General features: G+C 32.7%; 1 protein-coding gene across 3 annotated transcripts in view; it reads left to right on the top strand.

Annotated features, from left to right (window-relative positions):
• Positions 1-7,904, top strand: part of LOC133195940 (acylamino-acid-releasing enzyme-like) — a 31,507-nt gene extending 23,603 nt beyond the window's left edge. For all 3 annotated transcript variants that reach the window (XM_061331924.1, XM_061331926.1, XM_061331925.1), the window contains 2 exons: positions 1,088-1,194; positions 7,088-7,904. In XM_061331924.1, the coding sequence (XP_061187908.1) occupies positions 1,088-1,194; positions 7,088-7,190 (210 nt within the window). In that variant the 3' untranslated portion in view covers positions 7,191-7,904. The remainder of the gene's footprint in view (positions 1-1,087; positions 1,195-7,087) is intronic.
• Positions 7,905-20,620: the final 12,716 nt, after the last annotated feature.

The raw sequence follows: 20,620 nt of genomic DNA, 5'->3' as shown, positions 1-20,620 counted from the left end.
GAAATGTTACCATAATAGACCAACACAATTAGTGTATACAATATTTTTTTCCCCCGATAAATCCAAAATTGGCTTAAGTCCAAATTACTCAAGAGCTGGGGACTAGAACAAATAAGAGTAGAAAATTAATGTAAGAGATACAAGCAAGAAGTCCAAATATAGTCAGTCTGCAGAAGTATTACTAAGCACTTGTTTAGCACTGTTACAGTGACTGAGTTAGGTAATGTTCAGTATGCTCTTATGATGGAGTGGTTGGTTACCGAGATTTTTCTTGAAATGGCTTATTTAAAGCTGGCCATAATTTTGGATTAAAGTTTTATGAGAAGTTTTTTCACTGCTGGTACCATAGCCTTCCATTCTTTTGACGACAGATGACCTATCCAGACACAACATGTTTACCATCCAGCCAGGGGGACTTCTTCGTACATATACAGAAATGAATAGAAATGACTGCCATTGGTTGGTGTTGGAACCTGCATTGGCCATGGATAAAATACCTGGTCCTGTGTGCTCCAGCTGAAAGTTGTCATCTTCAATCTTTGAGCCATAGATACTTTTTCCTCCAGTGCCATTGAAGTATGTGAAATCACCTCCCTGGCACATGAAACCAGAAATTATTCTGTGGAAACCACACCCTCTGTAGCGAAAGCCCTTTTCACCTGTTCATAGTGCACAGAAGTTCTCAACGTTTTTGGGACTACATTGGTACAAACTCCCACAGCATCGACTGAGGCTCAGGTTATCTTCTGTGATGTTGAAGAAAACTTTGGGTTTTGACATTTTGTTTCCAAGGTTCTGTGTAAAGTGCTGGCTTCTTAACTTATTTCAGCATAAAGATGTTTTTGCAATCAATCATACTCTAACCAAGTTATTGTTCAGCTCATTTCAAAAGTGCAACTGACGTGGTAGAATTCTCCAGCCAACCGTATGCACATACATAACAAGCATATGAAATTAACATTTTTTACCCAATGCCAAGTGTATTGTTAATGCAGAGGGCAGCATTAAAAATGGGTGAATGCTTCTAAACAAATCAGATTTCGGTATTTAGCATGAAAGTGTAATAATATACTTTGGTATATTGCAGGTGGAAGCTCCCTTGCTGATTATATTGGGGTTAGATGATGCCAGAGTCCCTCCCAAACAGGGAGAGGAGTATTACAAACAACTGAGAGCCAGGGATAAAAAGACCAGGTATTAATAATACAGTAAAACTTGTCTGATCAAACACCTGTGTAATCCCTTTCACTGTGAATTCTGACCTTTATTTTCATTCCATTTTACTACTTTCCATGTTCTGTACACTGTGTAATCAGACACTCTTTCTATTCTGAAAAAAAATTGTCTCCCATGTGAGATTAGACAGGTTTCACTGTATTGTTTGTAACACTTTGTCATGTACCACCAACATGTGTAAAATATATTTTTAGAATACTTTTTGTTTATGTGTTATTCAGCTTTTAAATAATAGTTTTCATTACAATATACTTCATCATGAACATTACCTTACAAATGTTTCTGTATTTGTTGAAAAATTAGTGAGTTGGAAATGTTTATTTACTAGGCAAACATTAAAAGAACTAGAAACTTGTTACCATGGCAACAAGAAGGTCCTCCGTCTTTACAATATATGAGTGATATTGCATGCATTTAGAGATACATATAAGTGGTAGTTATGGGGATACAAAAATACATGTACCACAATTTAAGTTTTTCTACAAACTGTGAAAAATAGAAGAATGAAAAGCGGAAAAAACAAGCCCTCTAACATTAACTGGAAAGATTGGAAATATTCTGAACATCATTTCCATCCATTACAGTCAAAACATTTGAGGATAGACAATGAAATGGGTTGAACAATTTGAAGCAGATGTCAGAAAAACAATTGGATTGAAAATCAAGCAAGAACAAGAAATTTAATTTAATGTTTTCTCAGAAGTCCACGATAAATTTGACACGGACATCTGAGAAAACATTGGATTCAATTAATTGTTTTCTCAGACGTCCTTGATAAATTCGACACGGACAATTAGAAAAAGAATAAATTGAATCCAATATTTTCTTAGATGTCTGTGATAAATTCGTTACGGACGTCTGAGAAAACATTGGATTGGAATGCATTCAGTGTTTCCTCGGACGTCCGCAAAAGTTGTACCTACTAGTCCCCTACTGGTGAAACCGGAGGGGACTATTGATTTCCTCTGAGTCTGTCTGTCCGTCCGTCTGTCTGTCCCTCTGTCTGTCAGTCTGTCCCACTTGGTTTTCTGCACTTTTTTCCTAAATGCTTGCAGATATTGAGCTGATTTTTGGTATGTGAGTGTATCTTGATGAGTTACAGATCAACTTTGCATTTCGTTCCGCTTCAATGATTTTTGACGGAATTACGACCTTTTCAATTTTTCACGGTTTTCCGCAATTTTTTTTCTAAACGCTTGCAGATATTGTGCTGATTTTTGGTATGTGACTTTACCTTGATGAGTTATATCATTTAATGATTATAAAGATAATTAAAAACGTATATTAAAGCTTAAAAAAGTATGAACATTTTTTGCATGCTCTGGGGATTTAACCCAGGTCACCCGCATAATAATCCAACACACTAACCATTATGCCCACAGGGCCACCCCTTAAAAGTGAAAAATAAGGACTATCTAGAAAATGGATTAATCAATTTTTCAAAAATATTATATTCCGATAAGAGTCTGTACTATCCCAACTTAAATCATAAAAAATGTTAAAAAACAAAACAAGTTGAGAAAAAAATTGAAAATTGCTTCTAACGGCGACCGGAACATTGTCAACGCAATGTGATTTATTACATTGTATCATCTTTAATAGGTTTCCAGTTCATATCTTAAGCCGTTATGGAGGAGTCGTGCAGACAAAATTTCATTTTAAAATCAGGAAATTGTCCAACCAATTGGAACCGAGAAGGAATTTTTCCAAAACTCTTGCGAAATCAACAATTTCATGTAATAGCGGATTATCTCTGAATGTTTGAAGAAAAAAAGTAACTGAATAGTTTTTCGAGATATCTTGTGCCCAAAATTTGGTCTAGAAAATAAGAATAATAACTAGATGAGATCTTATTGCGAGCGACTAGTAGGTCTTGATCAGATGAGATGGGATTTTGACATTGATATTGAAATATTCATTAATGAAAAATTATATAAAAAAATTGTTACACTTTCTATTCATACACCATAATTTTTTAAGGAACTGTAGATTAAAGACATTCCGCTGTTTTGGGCTCCTTACTTAAAGGAATCAATCCCCTTTCATGATATTAAATGAAAGCTCTATATTAGAGACCAACCCTTCAAGTCCTTAATGGAACCATTTAGCGAAAGTTGAAAGATTGTATATTGTTAAGAATACATGTATTATTCTGAACATATTCTGTTCAAGAACGCTTATCAAAATATTCCTTCTATAAATGATATAAAGTGTCAAAATTTAGCAATCGATCTGGCCCCTCATGACCATTAATTACGTAACATATGATGCAAATTTCATAATGTATCGTTACAGATTGTTCAGATGAATATTTTTCTTCAGTAATTTTTAACAAAATATTGATCATGAAAGAGTTAAAGATTGAAGTCTCCTGATCCATCTGAGCCCCTAATTTGAGGAGTTAGCCACTTTTCTGATATCATAAGAAAGGCCTTATGATTTTGAAAAAAAGAAAGACTTTTTGTTCAACAACTTACAGAATTTCCTACATGTACTTGTTTTTTAACTTTATAGAACAGAAATATTTATGGGCCTCTGTTTTGAAGGACCAGCCTCTTTTTCTTGATATAAGAAGAAAGCTTTCCTTTTTCAACAACTATTCAGAAATTCTTTTCTGGTTTCAAGATATTCATCGATTGTTTTTCCCTTGCACTCTAAAGTGTTTATGATAATTGAACAATATTTGACGGGCGTATCATACGCTGTGGCAACCCGCATTATTCTTGATATTGAATTAAAGCTGTAATAATTCTGACCACTTTCTTTTCAACAACTAAATAGAAATTCCTGTTTGTTTTTGAGATATATATATGAAAAGAGATATTTAGGGTGCCAACCCTCTGAGTCCTTTATTGGGCCGTTTTGCCAAAAAATTGAAAGATTGCATATCTTAAGAATATTATTCTAAACATTGATTTGTTCAATAATACTTATCAAAATAGGATGAGTTCATCATGCATCGGACACATACCTTGCTTCGGATAACCTTAAGCAATAAACTTGAATCAAACTTGAATGTTTTCTTTTTTGACTTGTATCTGTCCTAAAGCCAAAGATTTAAACTTTTGATGATACGGAATATTTTTATCATGTTATGGTACATGTAAAATACCACGATAATGGCATTGAAGTGACGTCATATTTGACATCATCAAAGGTTAGCAACCAGAATTGTATGATTTTGCAAATTTTCAGAGTTCTGTCCTGGGTGATTTTTTTTAAATGATTGATAATTTTATTGAAATTTCAAGAAATTTCATTTCAAAGTTTTTATTTATTTCTTAGACTTGTTTTTTACTAGTGTGTTCTTTCACCATGCATGGACACAAGTTAACCATGTTTTGGACGTTGTCCGTTGTATGGATAATTACTTCCTTTTTAAAAATAACATAATTAATACCAAATTGACAGCTATAGAAATAATAAGATAAGTTCAACATATTCAGTTAAAATTCAAGTTGTCAATATATGACAATTAGAAGTGAGCTCTCTTTATTTCTTCACACTAGATCTATGATGACCCCATAGACCAAGGAGCAAGTTGCTATACGAGGCGTTGCATTACAAGGCATACTAGTATCCTAGGCGATGTGATGCAACTAAAATCTCTCCACATTTTTACATCGATATAGCCAATCAAATTAAAGAGCGGATTTTTAAATGAAGCATAGAAATATCTTCTTTTCACTAATTTAAAAGCATTTCAAGTATTTAAAAGGCCACCGCGATAAAGGTTGGACGTTTTTCGGTTCAATATATGATGCATGGTGAATATAGTCAGATCCATGGACTGTATGGGGCGTTTTGAGAAAACTGAAGATTTGCGTATTGTTCAGATCATTATTCTAAACATCTTTTGTTTAATTTTTGTTATCAAAATATTTCCCTTTTTGCGAGATATATAGCGTTAAAGATTTAGCATTCTGGCCTTTGTGCTCCCTAATTACGTTGAATATGACCAAAATTTTATAATATATCGTCGCAGATTGTTATAAGATAAACATTTTTGCTATGTACAGTAGTTTATAAAAAATATTGATCGTTAGAGAGTTATGAATTAAAGTCTTTTGGCCCGAGAACTCGCGTGCACAAAATAGGTTTGTTTGTTGTTTAACGCCAAATCTCGAGAATTTTTCACTCATATGGAGACGCCAGCACTTGCCGGTGGAGGGCTGCAAATTTAGACCTATGCTCGGCACTTAGGGCCATTAAGCAGTGAGGGATCTTTTTCGTGCCAGCACCTACTGCGACACGGGACCTCGGTTTATACGGTCTCATCCGAAGGACCGGTCTTCACATCCCACAGTGGGATTCGAACCCGCCATGTAAGGATTAACTTCTAACACCGCAACTCTAGAGCAAACGTAAGGATCTACTCCTTACACTGCGACTCTAGAGCAAACGCTATAACCACTGCGCCAAGTGGGCGACCACAAAATAGGTAAAAATAATACTAATAACTATATGCGTTTCTTTTTGCTAGGGAAAAGTGGTCTTCCGACGACTTTTCTCCATAAATGCTTCATCACCTCGTTAAATAAAGTTCGAACCTCACAGTGCGAGAAAGTTTGGACTGGTCATTTCATATATCATTATTCAGTTCAGTACATCTACGTATGATGTTCTGTCATGTCAATGAGTCAATTTTATAACTTTAGCCGTTCTCTAGAAAATGCGCGGACAAAATGCCATTAAAAACAAATATGTCCAAAATCGTGAACGGAAGTGAATATTGAAAAAGTGAGGAACACCCCTTGAGATATTATCGTAAACATTTTCCCTGAAAAAATCTTTGAAATTGAACCACTCACCGCTGATATATCGCCTGTACTAGGAAAAAGAAAAATGACAGAAAACAGAAGGAAAACGAAAAGACCTTCAGAAGATCTTAATAACAATAATAGGGAAAAAGAAACCGAACGAAAATAAGAAAGTCATCCGTCGGAGATGGAAGATCTTAATAATAGGGGGAAAAAATAAGGTCCTCCGTTGAAGATGAAAGACGTTAATTATAAGAAACAGCAGAATCACTTTAAGGTTTTCCATGAAGACGGAAGACTTTAATAATGATAAGAAACAGTAGAATCCTTACGTATGTACAAATGAGAGAATTCTGCCTGCTCACATTAAGAAAAGAGAAAAAATTCCATATACTTTTGTCACAGCCTTATAATGTGGTAAAATACAACACAACACGGCTGCTGGGTTCGATGTTTATATATAATATATATTCTACGATTATGGAATTTTATAACATAGAAGGAAGGGTGACCTGAAATATAACAACAGGTATTAAATATCTCTCGTCTCACTCACACTTTTACGCGGATCATAATTTAAATTTTATAAATTTGGAAAATTTAGAAAATACTCGATTTGAATAAAATGATCAAAGAGATATTGAATAATAATTAAATCCTTAGAAATAATTTACCAATTATTTCTTACCGTAATTCCTAGACGAAGTTCACCATTATCATGAGATAAAGTGTTGGGGAGAGAGAGCGTCTTCTCTCCCCAAAGTCTAAGGTTGGAGTGCTAGAGAATTAGTATTGGCGCGAATGCGCAGGGGACAGAGTAAAACCAGTTTGATCACACACACCCGACCGTACTCTCATTGACCACTCACCCGTATAAATGAATGAATGAATGAATAAGGCAATGAATGAACATAGTAAATTCCGTAGTGAGAACGGAATTCACTAGTTACTATAATAATATAATGCCTTAGACAAATGTATGAATATGATATGAATGATAATCAAAAATATTAATCAATTAATTATAATTCACCCTGTGACACTTTTAAAGTAAAAAACGTTCTGATTTGTCAAAATCTATCTTCTTGTAGGCTGATTGGATACAAAGACAATTGTCATCCTATTGAGACAGTGGAGGCTGCAGCAGATTCGTGTATGAATATCCTTGATTGGTTCTGGCAACACTTGGATTAAGTCTGCTGCTGGCAACACTTGGATTAAGTCTGCTGCTGGCAACACTTGGATTGAGTCTGATACCTGCAGATATTTCAAATACTAGGACAATTGCACTCTTGCTAATAGACTTCAGTCACATATAATGTACTAGTAACGAATTGATTCAATGTTATCTTGAAGATTTATGTTGCCAGTAAAATTTCATATTACACATAAATAATTTATTTTATATGCTATTGTGGAGATATGGACGTCCATGTTAGTGAAATACTGTATACAGGGTTATTTTCGCCCCGTGTTATTTTCGCCCTTTCACACTTGCAAGCAATTTTGCCCCGTTTTAAATTCGCCCAGTCATAGTTCTGTTTAAGAAATTTTACTGTGTTCTTTGATTTCTCCCCGTTTTAAATTCGCCCACCTGTGAGTAGGGCGAAAGGGGCGAAAATTTCCCTGTATACAGAATTTCTTTAATGATGCTTATTCTCAAATCACTCTAATCTTTCAAGAATTGTTCAAAGGTTTCTGTCTGGTAAGTAATTGTCTTTAATATTGATTGTACATGGTGATCATACAGTGTTGTATAATCAGAGGTGTTCATGACCCACTCTTAAAATATATTTGGAATTGGCTCACATTTTTTTAAAAAATTTATATGTGAAATCCAAAAATATATATATATATATATAAACAAATGAAATAATAAAATAATCATATTTTTCTTCGAAAGGTTCAGGACAGATTTCTGTAATACTGGTATTTCATGTACATGTATTGTGTTCATCCGTTTGTAAGTTACAATTGGGGGTAGCAATACAAGCTTGTATTCGAGTTTGACCACATTTTCAATGAACACATCAACGGCATTGTGACCTAGGCATGTCATATGATTCTCTGTGGTCTCTGGTGAAATTCCTACAACTTTATAAGTAAAACCGGAGGGTACATGCTGATCTAGTTTAATGGTGGACGATTTGCTAGGATCAGGTGGACAGCCGTAATGCCTCTCAAGAATGCTTTCAAAGTCTGCATAAACGACAAACGGAACTTTGAGTTGCTTGGAGACATCAGTAAACCTGAGCCACTTATCTTCCTCTGTTGGCATTTCCGTTCGTTTAGCACCATGTACTTGACAGTAGGACACGTGCTTTTTAAGGAGACGCTCCTTAATAAACCCCTGTAGACAGTAGTGAGTATTTAGTAGCCATTTAGTAGTATGTCAAAATCTTTCATCAAACAGTAATGAGTGTTTTTCCACTTTGTTGAGGACAACGAGATCTACGTGACGTAAACCTCTCTCTTTGGTAAAATGAAGAGGATAGATTTGTCATTTTTCATAGCGAAACACATTCATCTGATGGCGATATGGTTTTTCTTTTCAAACTTTGGAATGTCTCCAATTGGTACAGGTAACAGGGTGTCTGTAAAGTCGAGTTTGGTCCACGTGTTGAAAATAGTCGATGACACGCTGGGAATTCTTTGTAACCGAGTAGAGGGAGTCTAACACTGAACACATAAGGCATTTTTGATCAGAATTCTGAACACATGATGGCTTTCTTGTTAGCTAGATTTGGTGGCACGGTAGGTAAATTGGACCTTTTATCGGAATATATTGGACGATATGGATGTTGACCCCAAGAACTTTGTCCCATTCCCAGTTACTGCCTTCTTTTTGATATTCAACAAAAGAGTTAACAATTTTCTTGGTTCTTTACCTCAGTGCAGGCTCAATGTTTTCGTTTTTAGCTGACCTCAACGAGGTTGGGGGAGCCTATGTAATACCCTCGGTGTCTAGGGATGCACACTATTAGATGATTAGTTAAGTGTGGGACTTTGCCTTACTGAAAGACAACATTCGTTGTATAATAAGAATGTCTAAAAATGGCAATTTGTTTTCGTTGATTTCCATTGTAAAATTCAAACTTTCATTAAGCCGATTTAAATTGTTGCTAAAATGTTGTAGATCTTGTAGAGATTTCATCCAAAAAATAAAACAGTCATCTAAATAACATTTCCAGTTTCTTTCAATGTACCGGTATAGACCAAATTCTTCTCCAAAAAATGTCTTGCATTCAGAAAAAAGTTTTTCCTCCAGAAAGCCTAGAACTAGGGTTGCGTAAGTAGGAGCGCCTTTTGTCCCCATTGCTGTCCCTTTTGTTTGTAGAAAAAACTTGTCATCAAAAAGGAAATGATTCTTTTGTAAAGCTATTTTAATCCTTCAAGGATAAATTCCTTAGAAAATCTCGGTTGGATTACATCTGGATGCTTTCAATCCAAAAGGAAATGGCTTCTATCCCTAAGTTGTGAGGAATGTTTGTATATAAACTAGTGACATCAAAGCTCACTAACTTCGTATTTTCTTCAACATTTTCTGAATATGGTTGAAAAAATCCATGTCGTCCCGAATAAAACTGGGTACTAATTTGCAGATAGGTTTAAGTAGAATATCTAGGAAATTACTTAGCCTTTGCGTTGGACAAGAAGGGCCAGCTACAATAGGGCCCAGTTTTAAGTCTATTGGACGTGGTCATTTAATATAAGGTTCACTCATTTCCTGTATTCCGTTTTGAATTTGTTTAGACGTGAATATTCGGTAATCCGTAAAAGTTTTTACCTCAAAATTAAGAAGAAAATCTGCCTCTTTTGCGGTTAAATTGTTGGCATATTTTGAAGTATACATCTTTATTGTAGACATCGTTTTCTTTTCTTTTTATTTTTAATGCTGTTCTCTCAATTTTTGAGATGTTATCTCGCACACGGATATCACTATGGTTGTTGTATGCAGATTTTTTCAAACAATTAAAATAGTCGTCCAGGTGTTTGTCCCTGTTTGGTTTCGGTTTAAAATTACTTTTGTTTCTGACTAAGGATTCTTTATTGTAATCAGAATTCTGAATAAATTCCCTGAGTCTGAGTTTCCGACAAAATTCCTCTGTGTCTTTGATCACATCTACGTCGTCTTTTTTAGGAGTAAATTTTAGACCCCTATTGAGTAGTTCTATTTCATCCACAGAAAAATCCCTTTGAGATAAATTTATAATTTTGGGGTCGACTTTTGATCTTTTCTCTAAAGATGTTGGAAGCGGAAAGTTTTCATGCGGTGTTTCCGAAAATGGCCCAACCACAAAAAAGAATTTCTTCCTGCATGCTGGTGGTTTGTATTTCTGTTATTAGAAACGTTGTTGTTTATTTTGTTTGGGCCAATGGGAGTTACTATACAAAATTTCATTGCGAAAGCTCAAAGGTTCTCTAGATATCTCGCAGAAACGAAAGTGTTACAAACAGACAAAAATACAGACGGCCGGACAGACAAACCCAAATTAATATCCCCCACTTTCAGTGAAAGTGGGGGACAAAAAAAAAGATGGGATGGAATTATTTTTGTCTATGTATTTTAATATGATGATTCTCTTAATGTAAAATCGAATTAGCTATCAATTAAAATGTCAAAAGAGTTTACGGTGAATTTACAACATTGTTGATTTTTTGTTGAATGACTAAGTTTGGGTACGTGTGAAGTGTATTCATTTGTTCGTCGGACGTGTCAAAGCAATGATAAGAGTTGTGGAGCATTTAAATGCCCTATAAAGTCCTATTTAGTAGCGCATGTTTAGTGAGATAAATTCACACTAACAAAAGAGTTTACAGTTAGTCACCCTGAGGTTAACACTTGCTAGTCTATGAACGACTCTAAAGTCTTATATTGTATACACACTTGCTGTTGTTTAACATTGACTTAATATTTGCATAATATAAAGCAAAAAAAAAGATCGTTATATCTACATTCATCAAAGGGACATAATTTGAGTTATCGAACTTTATAACAAAAGTTACAGTATGCAAATTTCACAAATTACAACCAACCACAAGCAGCAATTGTATAAAGGAGACGTCTTTGGAGGGTGGATGGTGGCGGATGTTTAATTCCATGTACAAGTAGATACTACTGCTTGTTTATTGTACTTAACTGCAAAGGTGAAAATGCAATACAATACAACGCCTGGCAAGTTGGCTAATCAAAATAAACTTGGTCTATTTTTGATTGAAAACATGGTTCAAATTCCCACTATTTTCAAATTAGTGATTTATAAAAAAAAAAAAGTTTTACATGATTTACAAAACGAAATTCATAGAACATTTGTTGAACATATCCTCTGAAATGATTATCCGCTAAACATGATTTTTATCAAGAATGTATCAAAAATCTCAAGGTTTTTCTAAATATAGAGAACAATAAATATAAAGATTCTTTTGGTAGCATGACTACAAAACAACTGTATACTATTCTGTTAGAAGAAATTATAATTTTTCCAAAATCTATGCATATTTGACAAAACCTATTCATTCTAAGTTAAAGAGGTATATTACTAGAATAAGGCTTTCTTCCCATAGCTTAAGTATAGAAACAGGAAGATATCAGAAAATAGAAAGAAGTAATAGAATATGTCAATTTTGTAATGATCACCGTATCGAAGATGAATATCATTTTTTGCTTGAATGTCCTGTTTATGATTCTTTAAGAAGAAAATATATCAAACCATATTATTTCAGATCTCCAAATATGTACAAGCTTACTCAGTTACTCAGCTCTCATGATGTTGGTGTTTTAGTTGGATTAGGGAAATTTATTTTTCATGCATTGATATTAAGAAATGATGAATAATTTAATTTATATGTATATTATGTATAGATATTTTTCATGTATAATGGAGAATCTAATGCTTACTGTAATTGTTGGTGTTGAGGAGTCGGACAGATGGACACTAGGGGTTCCACCCCCCGTAGACTCTCGCTATGCGTGTATAATTATGTTAATTTTGTGTAACTGATGGGCCGTATGGCTTAAAGCTGTTTAATAAAGAATTAAAGTAATATTAGAAGAAATTATTACTACACCAAGAGTTGTTAGCATTTTTCGAAGCATAAATTTCAAACAAGTTTTTCATTGTTTGTATAATCATTTCATAGACAAAAATATTCGAGATATTATGTATAGAATTATCCACGATATATTACCTGTATCTTATTACATGCATCATATTGGTTTTTATAAAAAAAAAAAAATAACAAATGTACTTAATGTCAAACTCATATTGAAACTATATGTCATTTATTTCATGAATGTAGCTTTGTTAAACCTTTAGTCCATCTAGTCAAGAACTGGTTAAATGTGATTTCTCATGATCAATTTTTACAATTTAATAAGTCACATATACGTTTTCATACTTTTCCGTTTACCATATTTAGCAAGGAAGATGAATCTCTGTGTCTATATTTAATTTCTTTAATGTGCCTTGTTATTTGGCAAGTTAGATGTACTATTAAATTTGAAAAGAAAAATATAAACTCAAATGAAATGATCTTAATGTATATCAGCAGGTTAATTCAAAGAATTCTATGTGACTTTCATAGATTTGATGAAACAAAATTTAATAAATTCTGGGCTTCTACTCACCTTTTCTGTTCTGTAGATAACGGTCAGCTTGACCTTCATGTCAATGCGTAAATTCTTTTCTTTTGTCACTCATTCTGTGTACTTGCTTGTAGTAAAACCGGTTTTTGTCCATTCATACTATTTCTACGTCTGCAGAGCTATCAGTACATTGTCTGTTTACATGGGTCATTACATGAGTACATAATATGTTGCGATGCTTTTATCAGATTTTTAACTTTTATCATACTTTGTTACAAAGTAATATTTTTGTGTTTCTATTTGTTATAACATTCACATAATTTGTAGTTATGTATTTGAGCGAATAAATTTTTTATTCAAAAAAAAAAAAAAAAAACACAACTACTGCTTGATTACTGTACTTTACTGCAAAGTGTCCAGTGAAAATGCAATACAAAAACAACGCCCGGCAAGTTGGCTAATCAAAATGAAAACATGGTTCAAATTCCCATTATTTTCAAATTAGTGATTTATAAAAAAAGTTTTACATGATTTACAAAACGAAATTCATGGAACATTTGTTGAACATATCCTCTGAAATGATTATCCACTAAACATGCATTTTACGAATCAGAATTAATATTCAATGATAATGTCAAAAGACTTTAAAATGAAGCTGCATATTGCTGACTTTTAACGACTAATTTGGGGAATGACAACATCAAAATGGAATGAATTCTCGAATTTCATAAGAACTTAAATTTGATATTGAACTTTTACAAGTAAATTAAACAATTAATACTGGTTGTTTTTCCCGTGCTGCAATGCAATGCACCGCATTGCAAGGTACGATAACGTGGCCAACCAAGATAAACTTAGTCAATTTTTGTTTTACATGATCTAATTGACAATAAAGTTAAAATTAACACCTTTTCTACATCACATTTTTAAAAATTGTTTTGAACAAAAACAGATGGAATGGAATTATTTTTGCCTATGTATCTTAATATGATGGTCCTCTTTATAAAACCCGAATCAGCAATCTATCAAAATGTCAAAAGACTTTACGGCGAATTGATTTTTTGTTGAATGACCAGGTATGGGTACATGTGAAGTGTATTCAGTTGTTCGTGGGACGTGTCAAAGCAATGATAAGAATTGGGGAGAATTTAAATGCCCTATAAAGTCCTATTTAGTAGTGAGATAAATTCACACTAACAAGAGAGTTTACAGTTAGTCACTCTGAGGTTAACACTTACTAGTCTATGATCGACTCTAAAGTCTTATATAGTATACACGCTTGCTGTTGCTTAACATTGACTTAATATTTGCATAAAATAAAACAGAAAACAATGATCGTTATGTATACGTTGATCAAAGGGACACAATTTGAGTTATCGAACGTTACATTATGCAAATTTCACAAAATACAACCGATCACAAGAATGAATTGTATAAAGGAGACGACTTTGGAGGGTGGATGGTGGGGGGTGTTTAATTCCATGTACAAGTACAGTACCACATCTTTTTAGGCAGATGATAGTCTGGCTATTTCTACCTGTGACGCGTCCATAGAGCGAGTACTGTATTGGTGCTTGCTGTATGGGCGCGCCTCGGGTGAAAAACTTAATCTACAAAATACAAAAGGTATTTGGCTTGGTAAATGGAAAAAAATAGATCAGATCATCCTTTCGGCATATCTTGGGTTGAAAACGGTAAACTTTTAGGGGTTAAATTTGGGAATAATCTTACTTCAGATGATATTTGGCAATCTGTTCTTACGAAATTTATTAAAACTTTAAATTTATAGAAACAAAGATATTTGTGTTTTGTAGAAAAGTGCATTGTTGCCAAGGTTCTAGCGTGTTCTAAATTCTGGTATGTAGGATCTTTCTGTGTTTTACGTGATTATTATTTGAAACAATTTGAAAAAGCTATTTTTAAATTTTTGTGGCCTAGTACAGCTGAACCCCTCAAAAGAACTGTTTGTTATAATTACAAGAAAAATGGAGGCTTAGATATTGTTAATATTCATATTAAATTGCAATCCTTGACATTGAAAGACTTACAAAATATTATATATAAGGATTCTTCAAAATACTCTTTTTTATCTGTGTATTGGGTCGGTTTAAGTCTCAGATATTTTGAGCCTTCGTTTGCCAATAATAACAGGCCACATTCAGAATTTATTCCTCTTTTTTATCAAGAATGTTTAAAAGATCTCAAGGTTTTTCTAAATATAGAGAACAATAAACATAAAGATTCCTTTGGTAGCATGACTACAAAATAACTGTATACTATTCTGTTAGAAGAAATTACAACTACACCAAGAGTTGTTAGCATTTTTCCAAGCATAGATTTCAAACAAGTTTTTCATTGTTTGCAGAATCATTTCATAGACAAAAATATTCGAGATATTATGTATAGAATTATCCACGATATATTACCTGTATCTTATTACATGCATCATATTGGTTTTTATAAAAATAACAAATGTACTTTATGTCAAACTCATATTGAAACTACATGTCATTTATTTTATGAATGTAGCTTTGTTAAACCTTTGGTCCATCTAATCAATGGTTAAATGTAATTTCTCCTGATCAATTTTTGCAATTTAATAAGTCACATATACGTTTTCATACTTTTCCGTTTACCATATTTAGCAAGGAAGTTGAATCTCTGTGACTATATTTAATTTCTTTAATGTGCCTTGTTATTTGGCATTTTGGATGTACTGTTAAATTTGAAAAGAAAAATATAAACTCAAATAGAATGATCTTAATGTATATCAGCAGGTTAATTCAAAGAATTCAATTTGACTCTCATAGATTTGATGAAACAAAATTTTATAAATTCTGGGCCTCTACTCACCTTTTCTGTTCTGTAGATAACGGTCAGCTTGACCTTCATGTCAATGTGTAAATTCTTTTCTGTTGTCATTCATTCTGTGTACTTGCTTGTAGTAAAACCGGTTTTTGTCCATTCATACTATTTCTACGTCTGCAGAGCTATCAATACATTGTCTGTTTATATAGGTCATTACATGAGTACGTAATAATATGTTGCGATGCTTTTATCAGATTTTTAACTTTTATCATCCACTTTGTTACAAAGTAATATTGTTGTGTTTCTATTTGTTATAACATTTACATAATTTGTAGTTACAAATGTTTGTATTTGAGTGAATAATATTTTATTCAAAAACAAAAAAAAAAACAAAAAACAAAACAAACTACTGCTTGTTTACTGTACTTTACTGCAAAGTGTTCCAGTGAAAATGCAATACAACACAACGCCTGGCAAGTTGGCTAATCAAAATAAACTTGGTCTATTTTTGAATGAAAACATGGTTCAAATTCCCACTATTTCCAAATTAGTGATTTATAAAAAAAAAAAAAAAAAAAAAAGTTTTACATGATTTACAAAACGAAATTCATAGAACATTTGTTGAACATATCCTCTGAAATGATTATCCACTAAACATGCATTTTACGAATCAGAATTAATATTCAATGATAATGTCAAAAGACTTTAAAATGAAGCTGCATATTGCTGACTTTTAACGACTAATTTGGGGAATGACAACATCAAAATGGAATGAATTCTCGAATTTCATAAGAACTTAAATTTGATATTGAACTTTTACAAGTAAATTATACAATTAATACTGGTTGTTTTTCCCGTGCTGCAATGCAATGCACCGCATTGCAAGGTACGATAACGTGGCCAACCAAGATAAACTTAGTCAATTTTTGTTTTACATGATCTAATTGACAATAAAGTTAAAATTAACACCTTTTCTACATCACATTTTTAAAAATTGTTTTGAACAAAAACAGATGGAATGGAATTATTTTTGCCTATGTATCTTAATATGATGGTCCTCTTTATAAAACCCGAATCAGCAATCTATCAAAATGTCAAAAGACTTTACGGCGAATTGATTTTTTGTTGAATGACCAGGTATGGGTACATGTGAAGTGTATTCAGTTGTTCGTGGGACGTGTCAAAGCAATGATAAGAATTGGGGAGAATTTAAATGCCCTATTAAGTCCTATTTAGTAGTGAGATAAATTCACACTAACAAGAGAGTTTACAGTTAGTCACTCTGAGGTTAACACTTACTAGTCTATGATCGACTCTAAAGTCTTATATAGTATACACGCTTGCTGTTGCTTAACATTGACTTAATATTTGCATAAAATAAAACAGAAAACAATGATCGTTATGTATACGTTGATCAAAGGGACACAATTTGAGTTATCGAACGTTACATTATGCAAATTTCACAAAATACAACCGATCACAAGAATGAATTGTATAAAGGAGACGACTTTGGAGGGTGGATGGTGGGGGATGTTTAATTCCATGTACAAGTACAGTACCACATCTTTTTAGGCAGATGATAGTCTGGCTATTTCTACCTGTGACGCGTCCATAGAGCGAGTACTGTATTGGTGCTTGCTGTATGGGCGCGCCTCGGGTGAAAAACTTAATCTACAAAATACAAAAGGTATTTGGCTTGGTAAATGGAAAAAAATAGATCAGATCATCCTTTCGGCATATCTTGGGTTGAAAACGGTAAACTTTTAGGGGTTAAATTTGGGAATAATCTTACTTCAGATGATATTTGGCAATCTGTTCTTACGAAATTTATTAAAACTTTAAATTTATAGAAACAAAGATATTTGTGTTTTGTAGAAAAGTGCATTGTTGCCAAGGTTCTAGCGTGTTCTAAATTCTGGTATGTAGGATCTTTCTGTGTTTTACGTGATTATTATTTGAAACAATTTGAAAAAGCTATTTTTAAATTTTTGTGGCCTAGTACAGCTGAACCCCTCAAAAGAACTGTTTGTTATAATTACAAGAAAAATGGAGGCTTAGATATTGTTAATATTCATATTAAATTGCAATCCTTGACATTGAAAGACTTACAAAATATTATATATAAGGATTCTTCAAAATACTCTTTTTTATCTGTGTATTGGGTCGGTTTAAGTCTCAGATATTTTGAGCCTTCGTTTGCCAATAATAACAGGCCACATTCAGAATTTATTCCTCTTTTTTATCAAGAATGTTTAAAAGATCTCAAGGTTTTTCTAAATATAGAGAACAATAAATATAAAGATTCCTTTGGTAGCATGACTACAAAATAACTGTATACTATTCTGTTAGAAGAAATTACAACTACACCAAGAGTTGTTAGCATTTTTCCAAGCATAGATTTCAAACAAGTTTTTCATTGTTTGCAGAATCATTTCATAGACAAAAATATTCGAGATATTATGTATAGAATTATCCACGATATATTACCTGTATCTTATTACATGCATCATATTGGTTTTTATAAAAATAACAAATGTACTTTATGTCAAACTCATATTGAAACTACATGTCATTTATTTTATGAATGTAGCTTTGTTAAACCTTTGGTCCATCTAATCAATGGTTAAATGTAATTTCTCCTGATCAATTTTTGCAATTTAATAAGTCACATATACGTTTTCATACTTTTCCGTTTACCATATTTAGCAAGGAAGTTGAATCTCTGTGACTATATTTAATTTCTTTAATGTGCCTTGTTATTTGGCATTTTGGATGTACTGTTAAATTTGAAAAGAAAAATATAAACTCAAATAGAATGATCTTAATGTATATCAGCAGGTTAATTCAAAGAATTCAATTTGACTCTCATAGATTTGATGAAACAAAATTTTATAAATTCTGGGCCTCTACTCACCTTTTCTGTTCTGTAGATAACGGTCAGCTTGACCTTCATGTCAATGTGTAAATTCTTTTCTGTTGTCATTCATTCTGTGTACTTGCTTGTAGTAAAACCGGTTTTTGTCCATTCATACTATTTCTACGTCTGCAGAGCTATCAATACATTGTCTGTTTATATAGGTCATTACATGAGTACGTAATAATATGTTGCGATGCTTTTATCAGATTTTTAACTTTTATCATCCACTTTGTTACAAAGTAATATTGTTGTGTTTCTATTTGTTATAACATTTACATAATTTGTAGTTACAAATGTTTGTATTTGAGTGAATAATATTTTATTCAAAAACAAAAAAAAAAACAAAAAACAAAACAAACTACTGCTTGTTTACTGTACTTTACTGCAAAGTGTTCCAGTGAAAATGCAATACAACACAACGCCTGGCAAGTTGGCTAATCAAAATAAACTTGGTCTATTTTTGAATGAAAACATGGTTCAAATTCCCACTATTTCCAAATTAGTGATTTATAAAAAAAAAAAAAAAAGTTTTACATGATTTACAAAACGAAATTCATAGAACATTTGTTGAACATATCCTCTGAAATGATTATCCACTAAACATGCATTATACGAATCAGAATTAATAATCAATGATAATGTCAAAAGACTTTAAAATGAAGCTGCATATTGCTGATTTTTAACAACTAATTTGGGGAATGAAAACATCAAAATGGAATGAATTCTCGAATTTCATAAGAACTTAAATTTGATATTGAACTTTTACAAGTAAATTATACAATTAATACTGGTTGTTTTTCCCGTGCTGCAATGCAATGCACCGCATTGCAAGGTACGATAACGTGGCCAACCAAGATAAACTTAGTCAATTTTTGTTTTACATGATCTAATTGACAATAAAGTTAAAATTAACACCTTTTCTACATCACATTTTTAAAAATTGTTTTGAACAAAAACAGATGGAATGGAATTATTTTTGCCTATGTATCTTAATATGATGGTCCTCTTTATAAAACCCGAATCAGCAATCTATCAAAATGTCAAAAGACTTTACGGCGAATTGATTTTTTGTTGAATGACCAGGTATGGGTACATGTGAAGTGTATTCAGTTGTTCGTGGGACGTGTCAAAGCAATGATAAGAATTGGGGAGAATTTAAATGCCCTATAAAGTCCTATTTAGTAGTGAGATAAATTCACACTAACAAGAGAGTTTACAGTTAGTCACTCTGAGGTTAACACTTGCTAATCTATGATCGACTCTAAAGTCTTATATAGTATACACGCTTGCTGTTGTTTAACATTGACTTAATATTTGCATAAAATAAAACAGAAAACAATGATCGTTATGTATACGTTGATCAAAGGGACACAATTTGAGTTATCGAACGTTACATTATGCAAATTTCACAAAATACAACCGATCACAAGAATGAATTGTATAAAGGAGACGACTTTGGAGGGTGGATGGTGGGGGATGTTTAATTCCATGTACAAGTACAGTACCACATCTTTTTAGGCAGATGATAGTCTGGCTATTTCTACCTGTGACGCGTCCATAGAGCGAGTACTGTATTGGTGCTTGCTGTATGGGCGCGCCTCGGGTGAAAAACTTAATCTACAAAATACAAAAGGTATTTGGCTTGGTAAATGGAAAAAAAATAGATCAGATCATCCTTTCGGCATATCTTGGGTTGAAAACGGTAAACTTTTAGGGGTTAAATTTGGGAATAATCTTACTTCAGATGATATTTGGCAATCTGTTCTTACGAAATTTATTAAAACTTTAAATTTATAGAAACAAAGATATTTGTGTTTTGTAGAAAAGTGCATTGTTGCCAAGGTTCTAGCGTGTTCTAAATTCTGGTATGTAGGATCTTTCTGTGTTTTACGTGATTATTATTTGAAACAATTTGAAAAAGCTATTTTTAAATTTTTGTGGCCTAGTACAGCTGAACCCCTCAAAAGAACTGTTTGTTATAATTACAAGAAAAATGGAGGCTTAGATATTGTTAATATTCATATTAAATTGCAATCCTTGACATTGAAAGACTTACAAAATATTATATATAAGGATTCTTCAAAATACTCTTTTTTATCTGTGTATTGGGTCGGTTTAAGTCTCAGATATTTTGAGCCTTCGTTTGCCAATAATAACAGGCCACATTCAGAATTTATTCCTCTTTTTTATCAAGAATGTATCAAAATCTCAAGGTTTTTCTAAATATAGAGAACAATAAATATAAAGATTCTTTTGGTAGCATGACTACAAAACAACTGTATACTATTCTGTTAGAAGAAATTATTACTACAC

This window comes from Saccostrea echinata, unplaced genomic scaffold (assembly GCF_033153115.1).
Source record: "Saccostrea echinata isolate AGI-Se365-2 ecotype Australia unplaced genomic scaffold, CSIRO_AGI_Sech_v1 ptg000029l, whole genome shotgun sequence".
Classification (NCBI taxonomy): domain Eukaryota; kingdom Metazoa; phylum Mollusca; class Bivalvia; order Ostreida; family Ostreidae; genus Saccostrea; species Saccostrea echinata.
The sequence above is the reverse complement of the archived record's forward strand: the minus strand, read 5'-3'. Positions and strand labels throughout refer to the sequence as shown.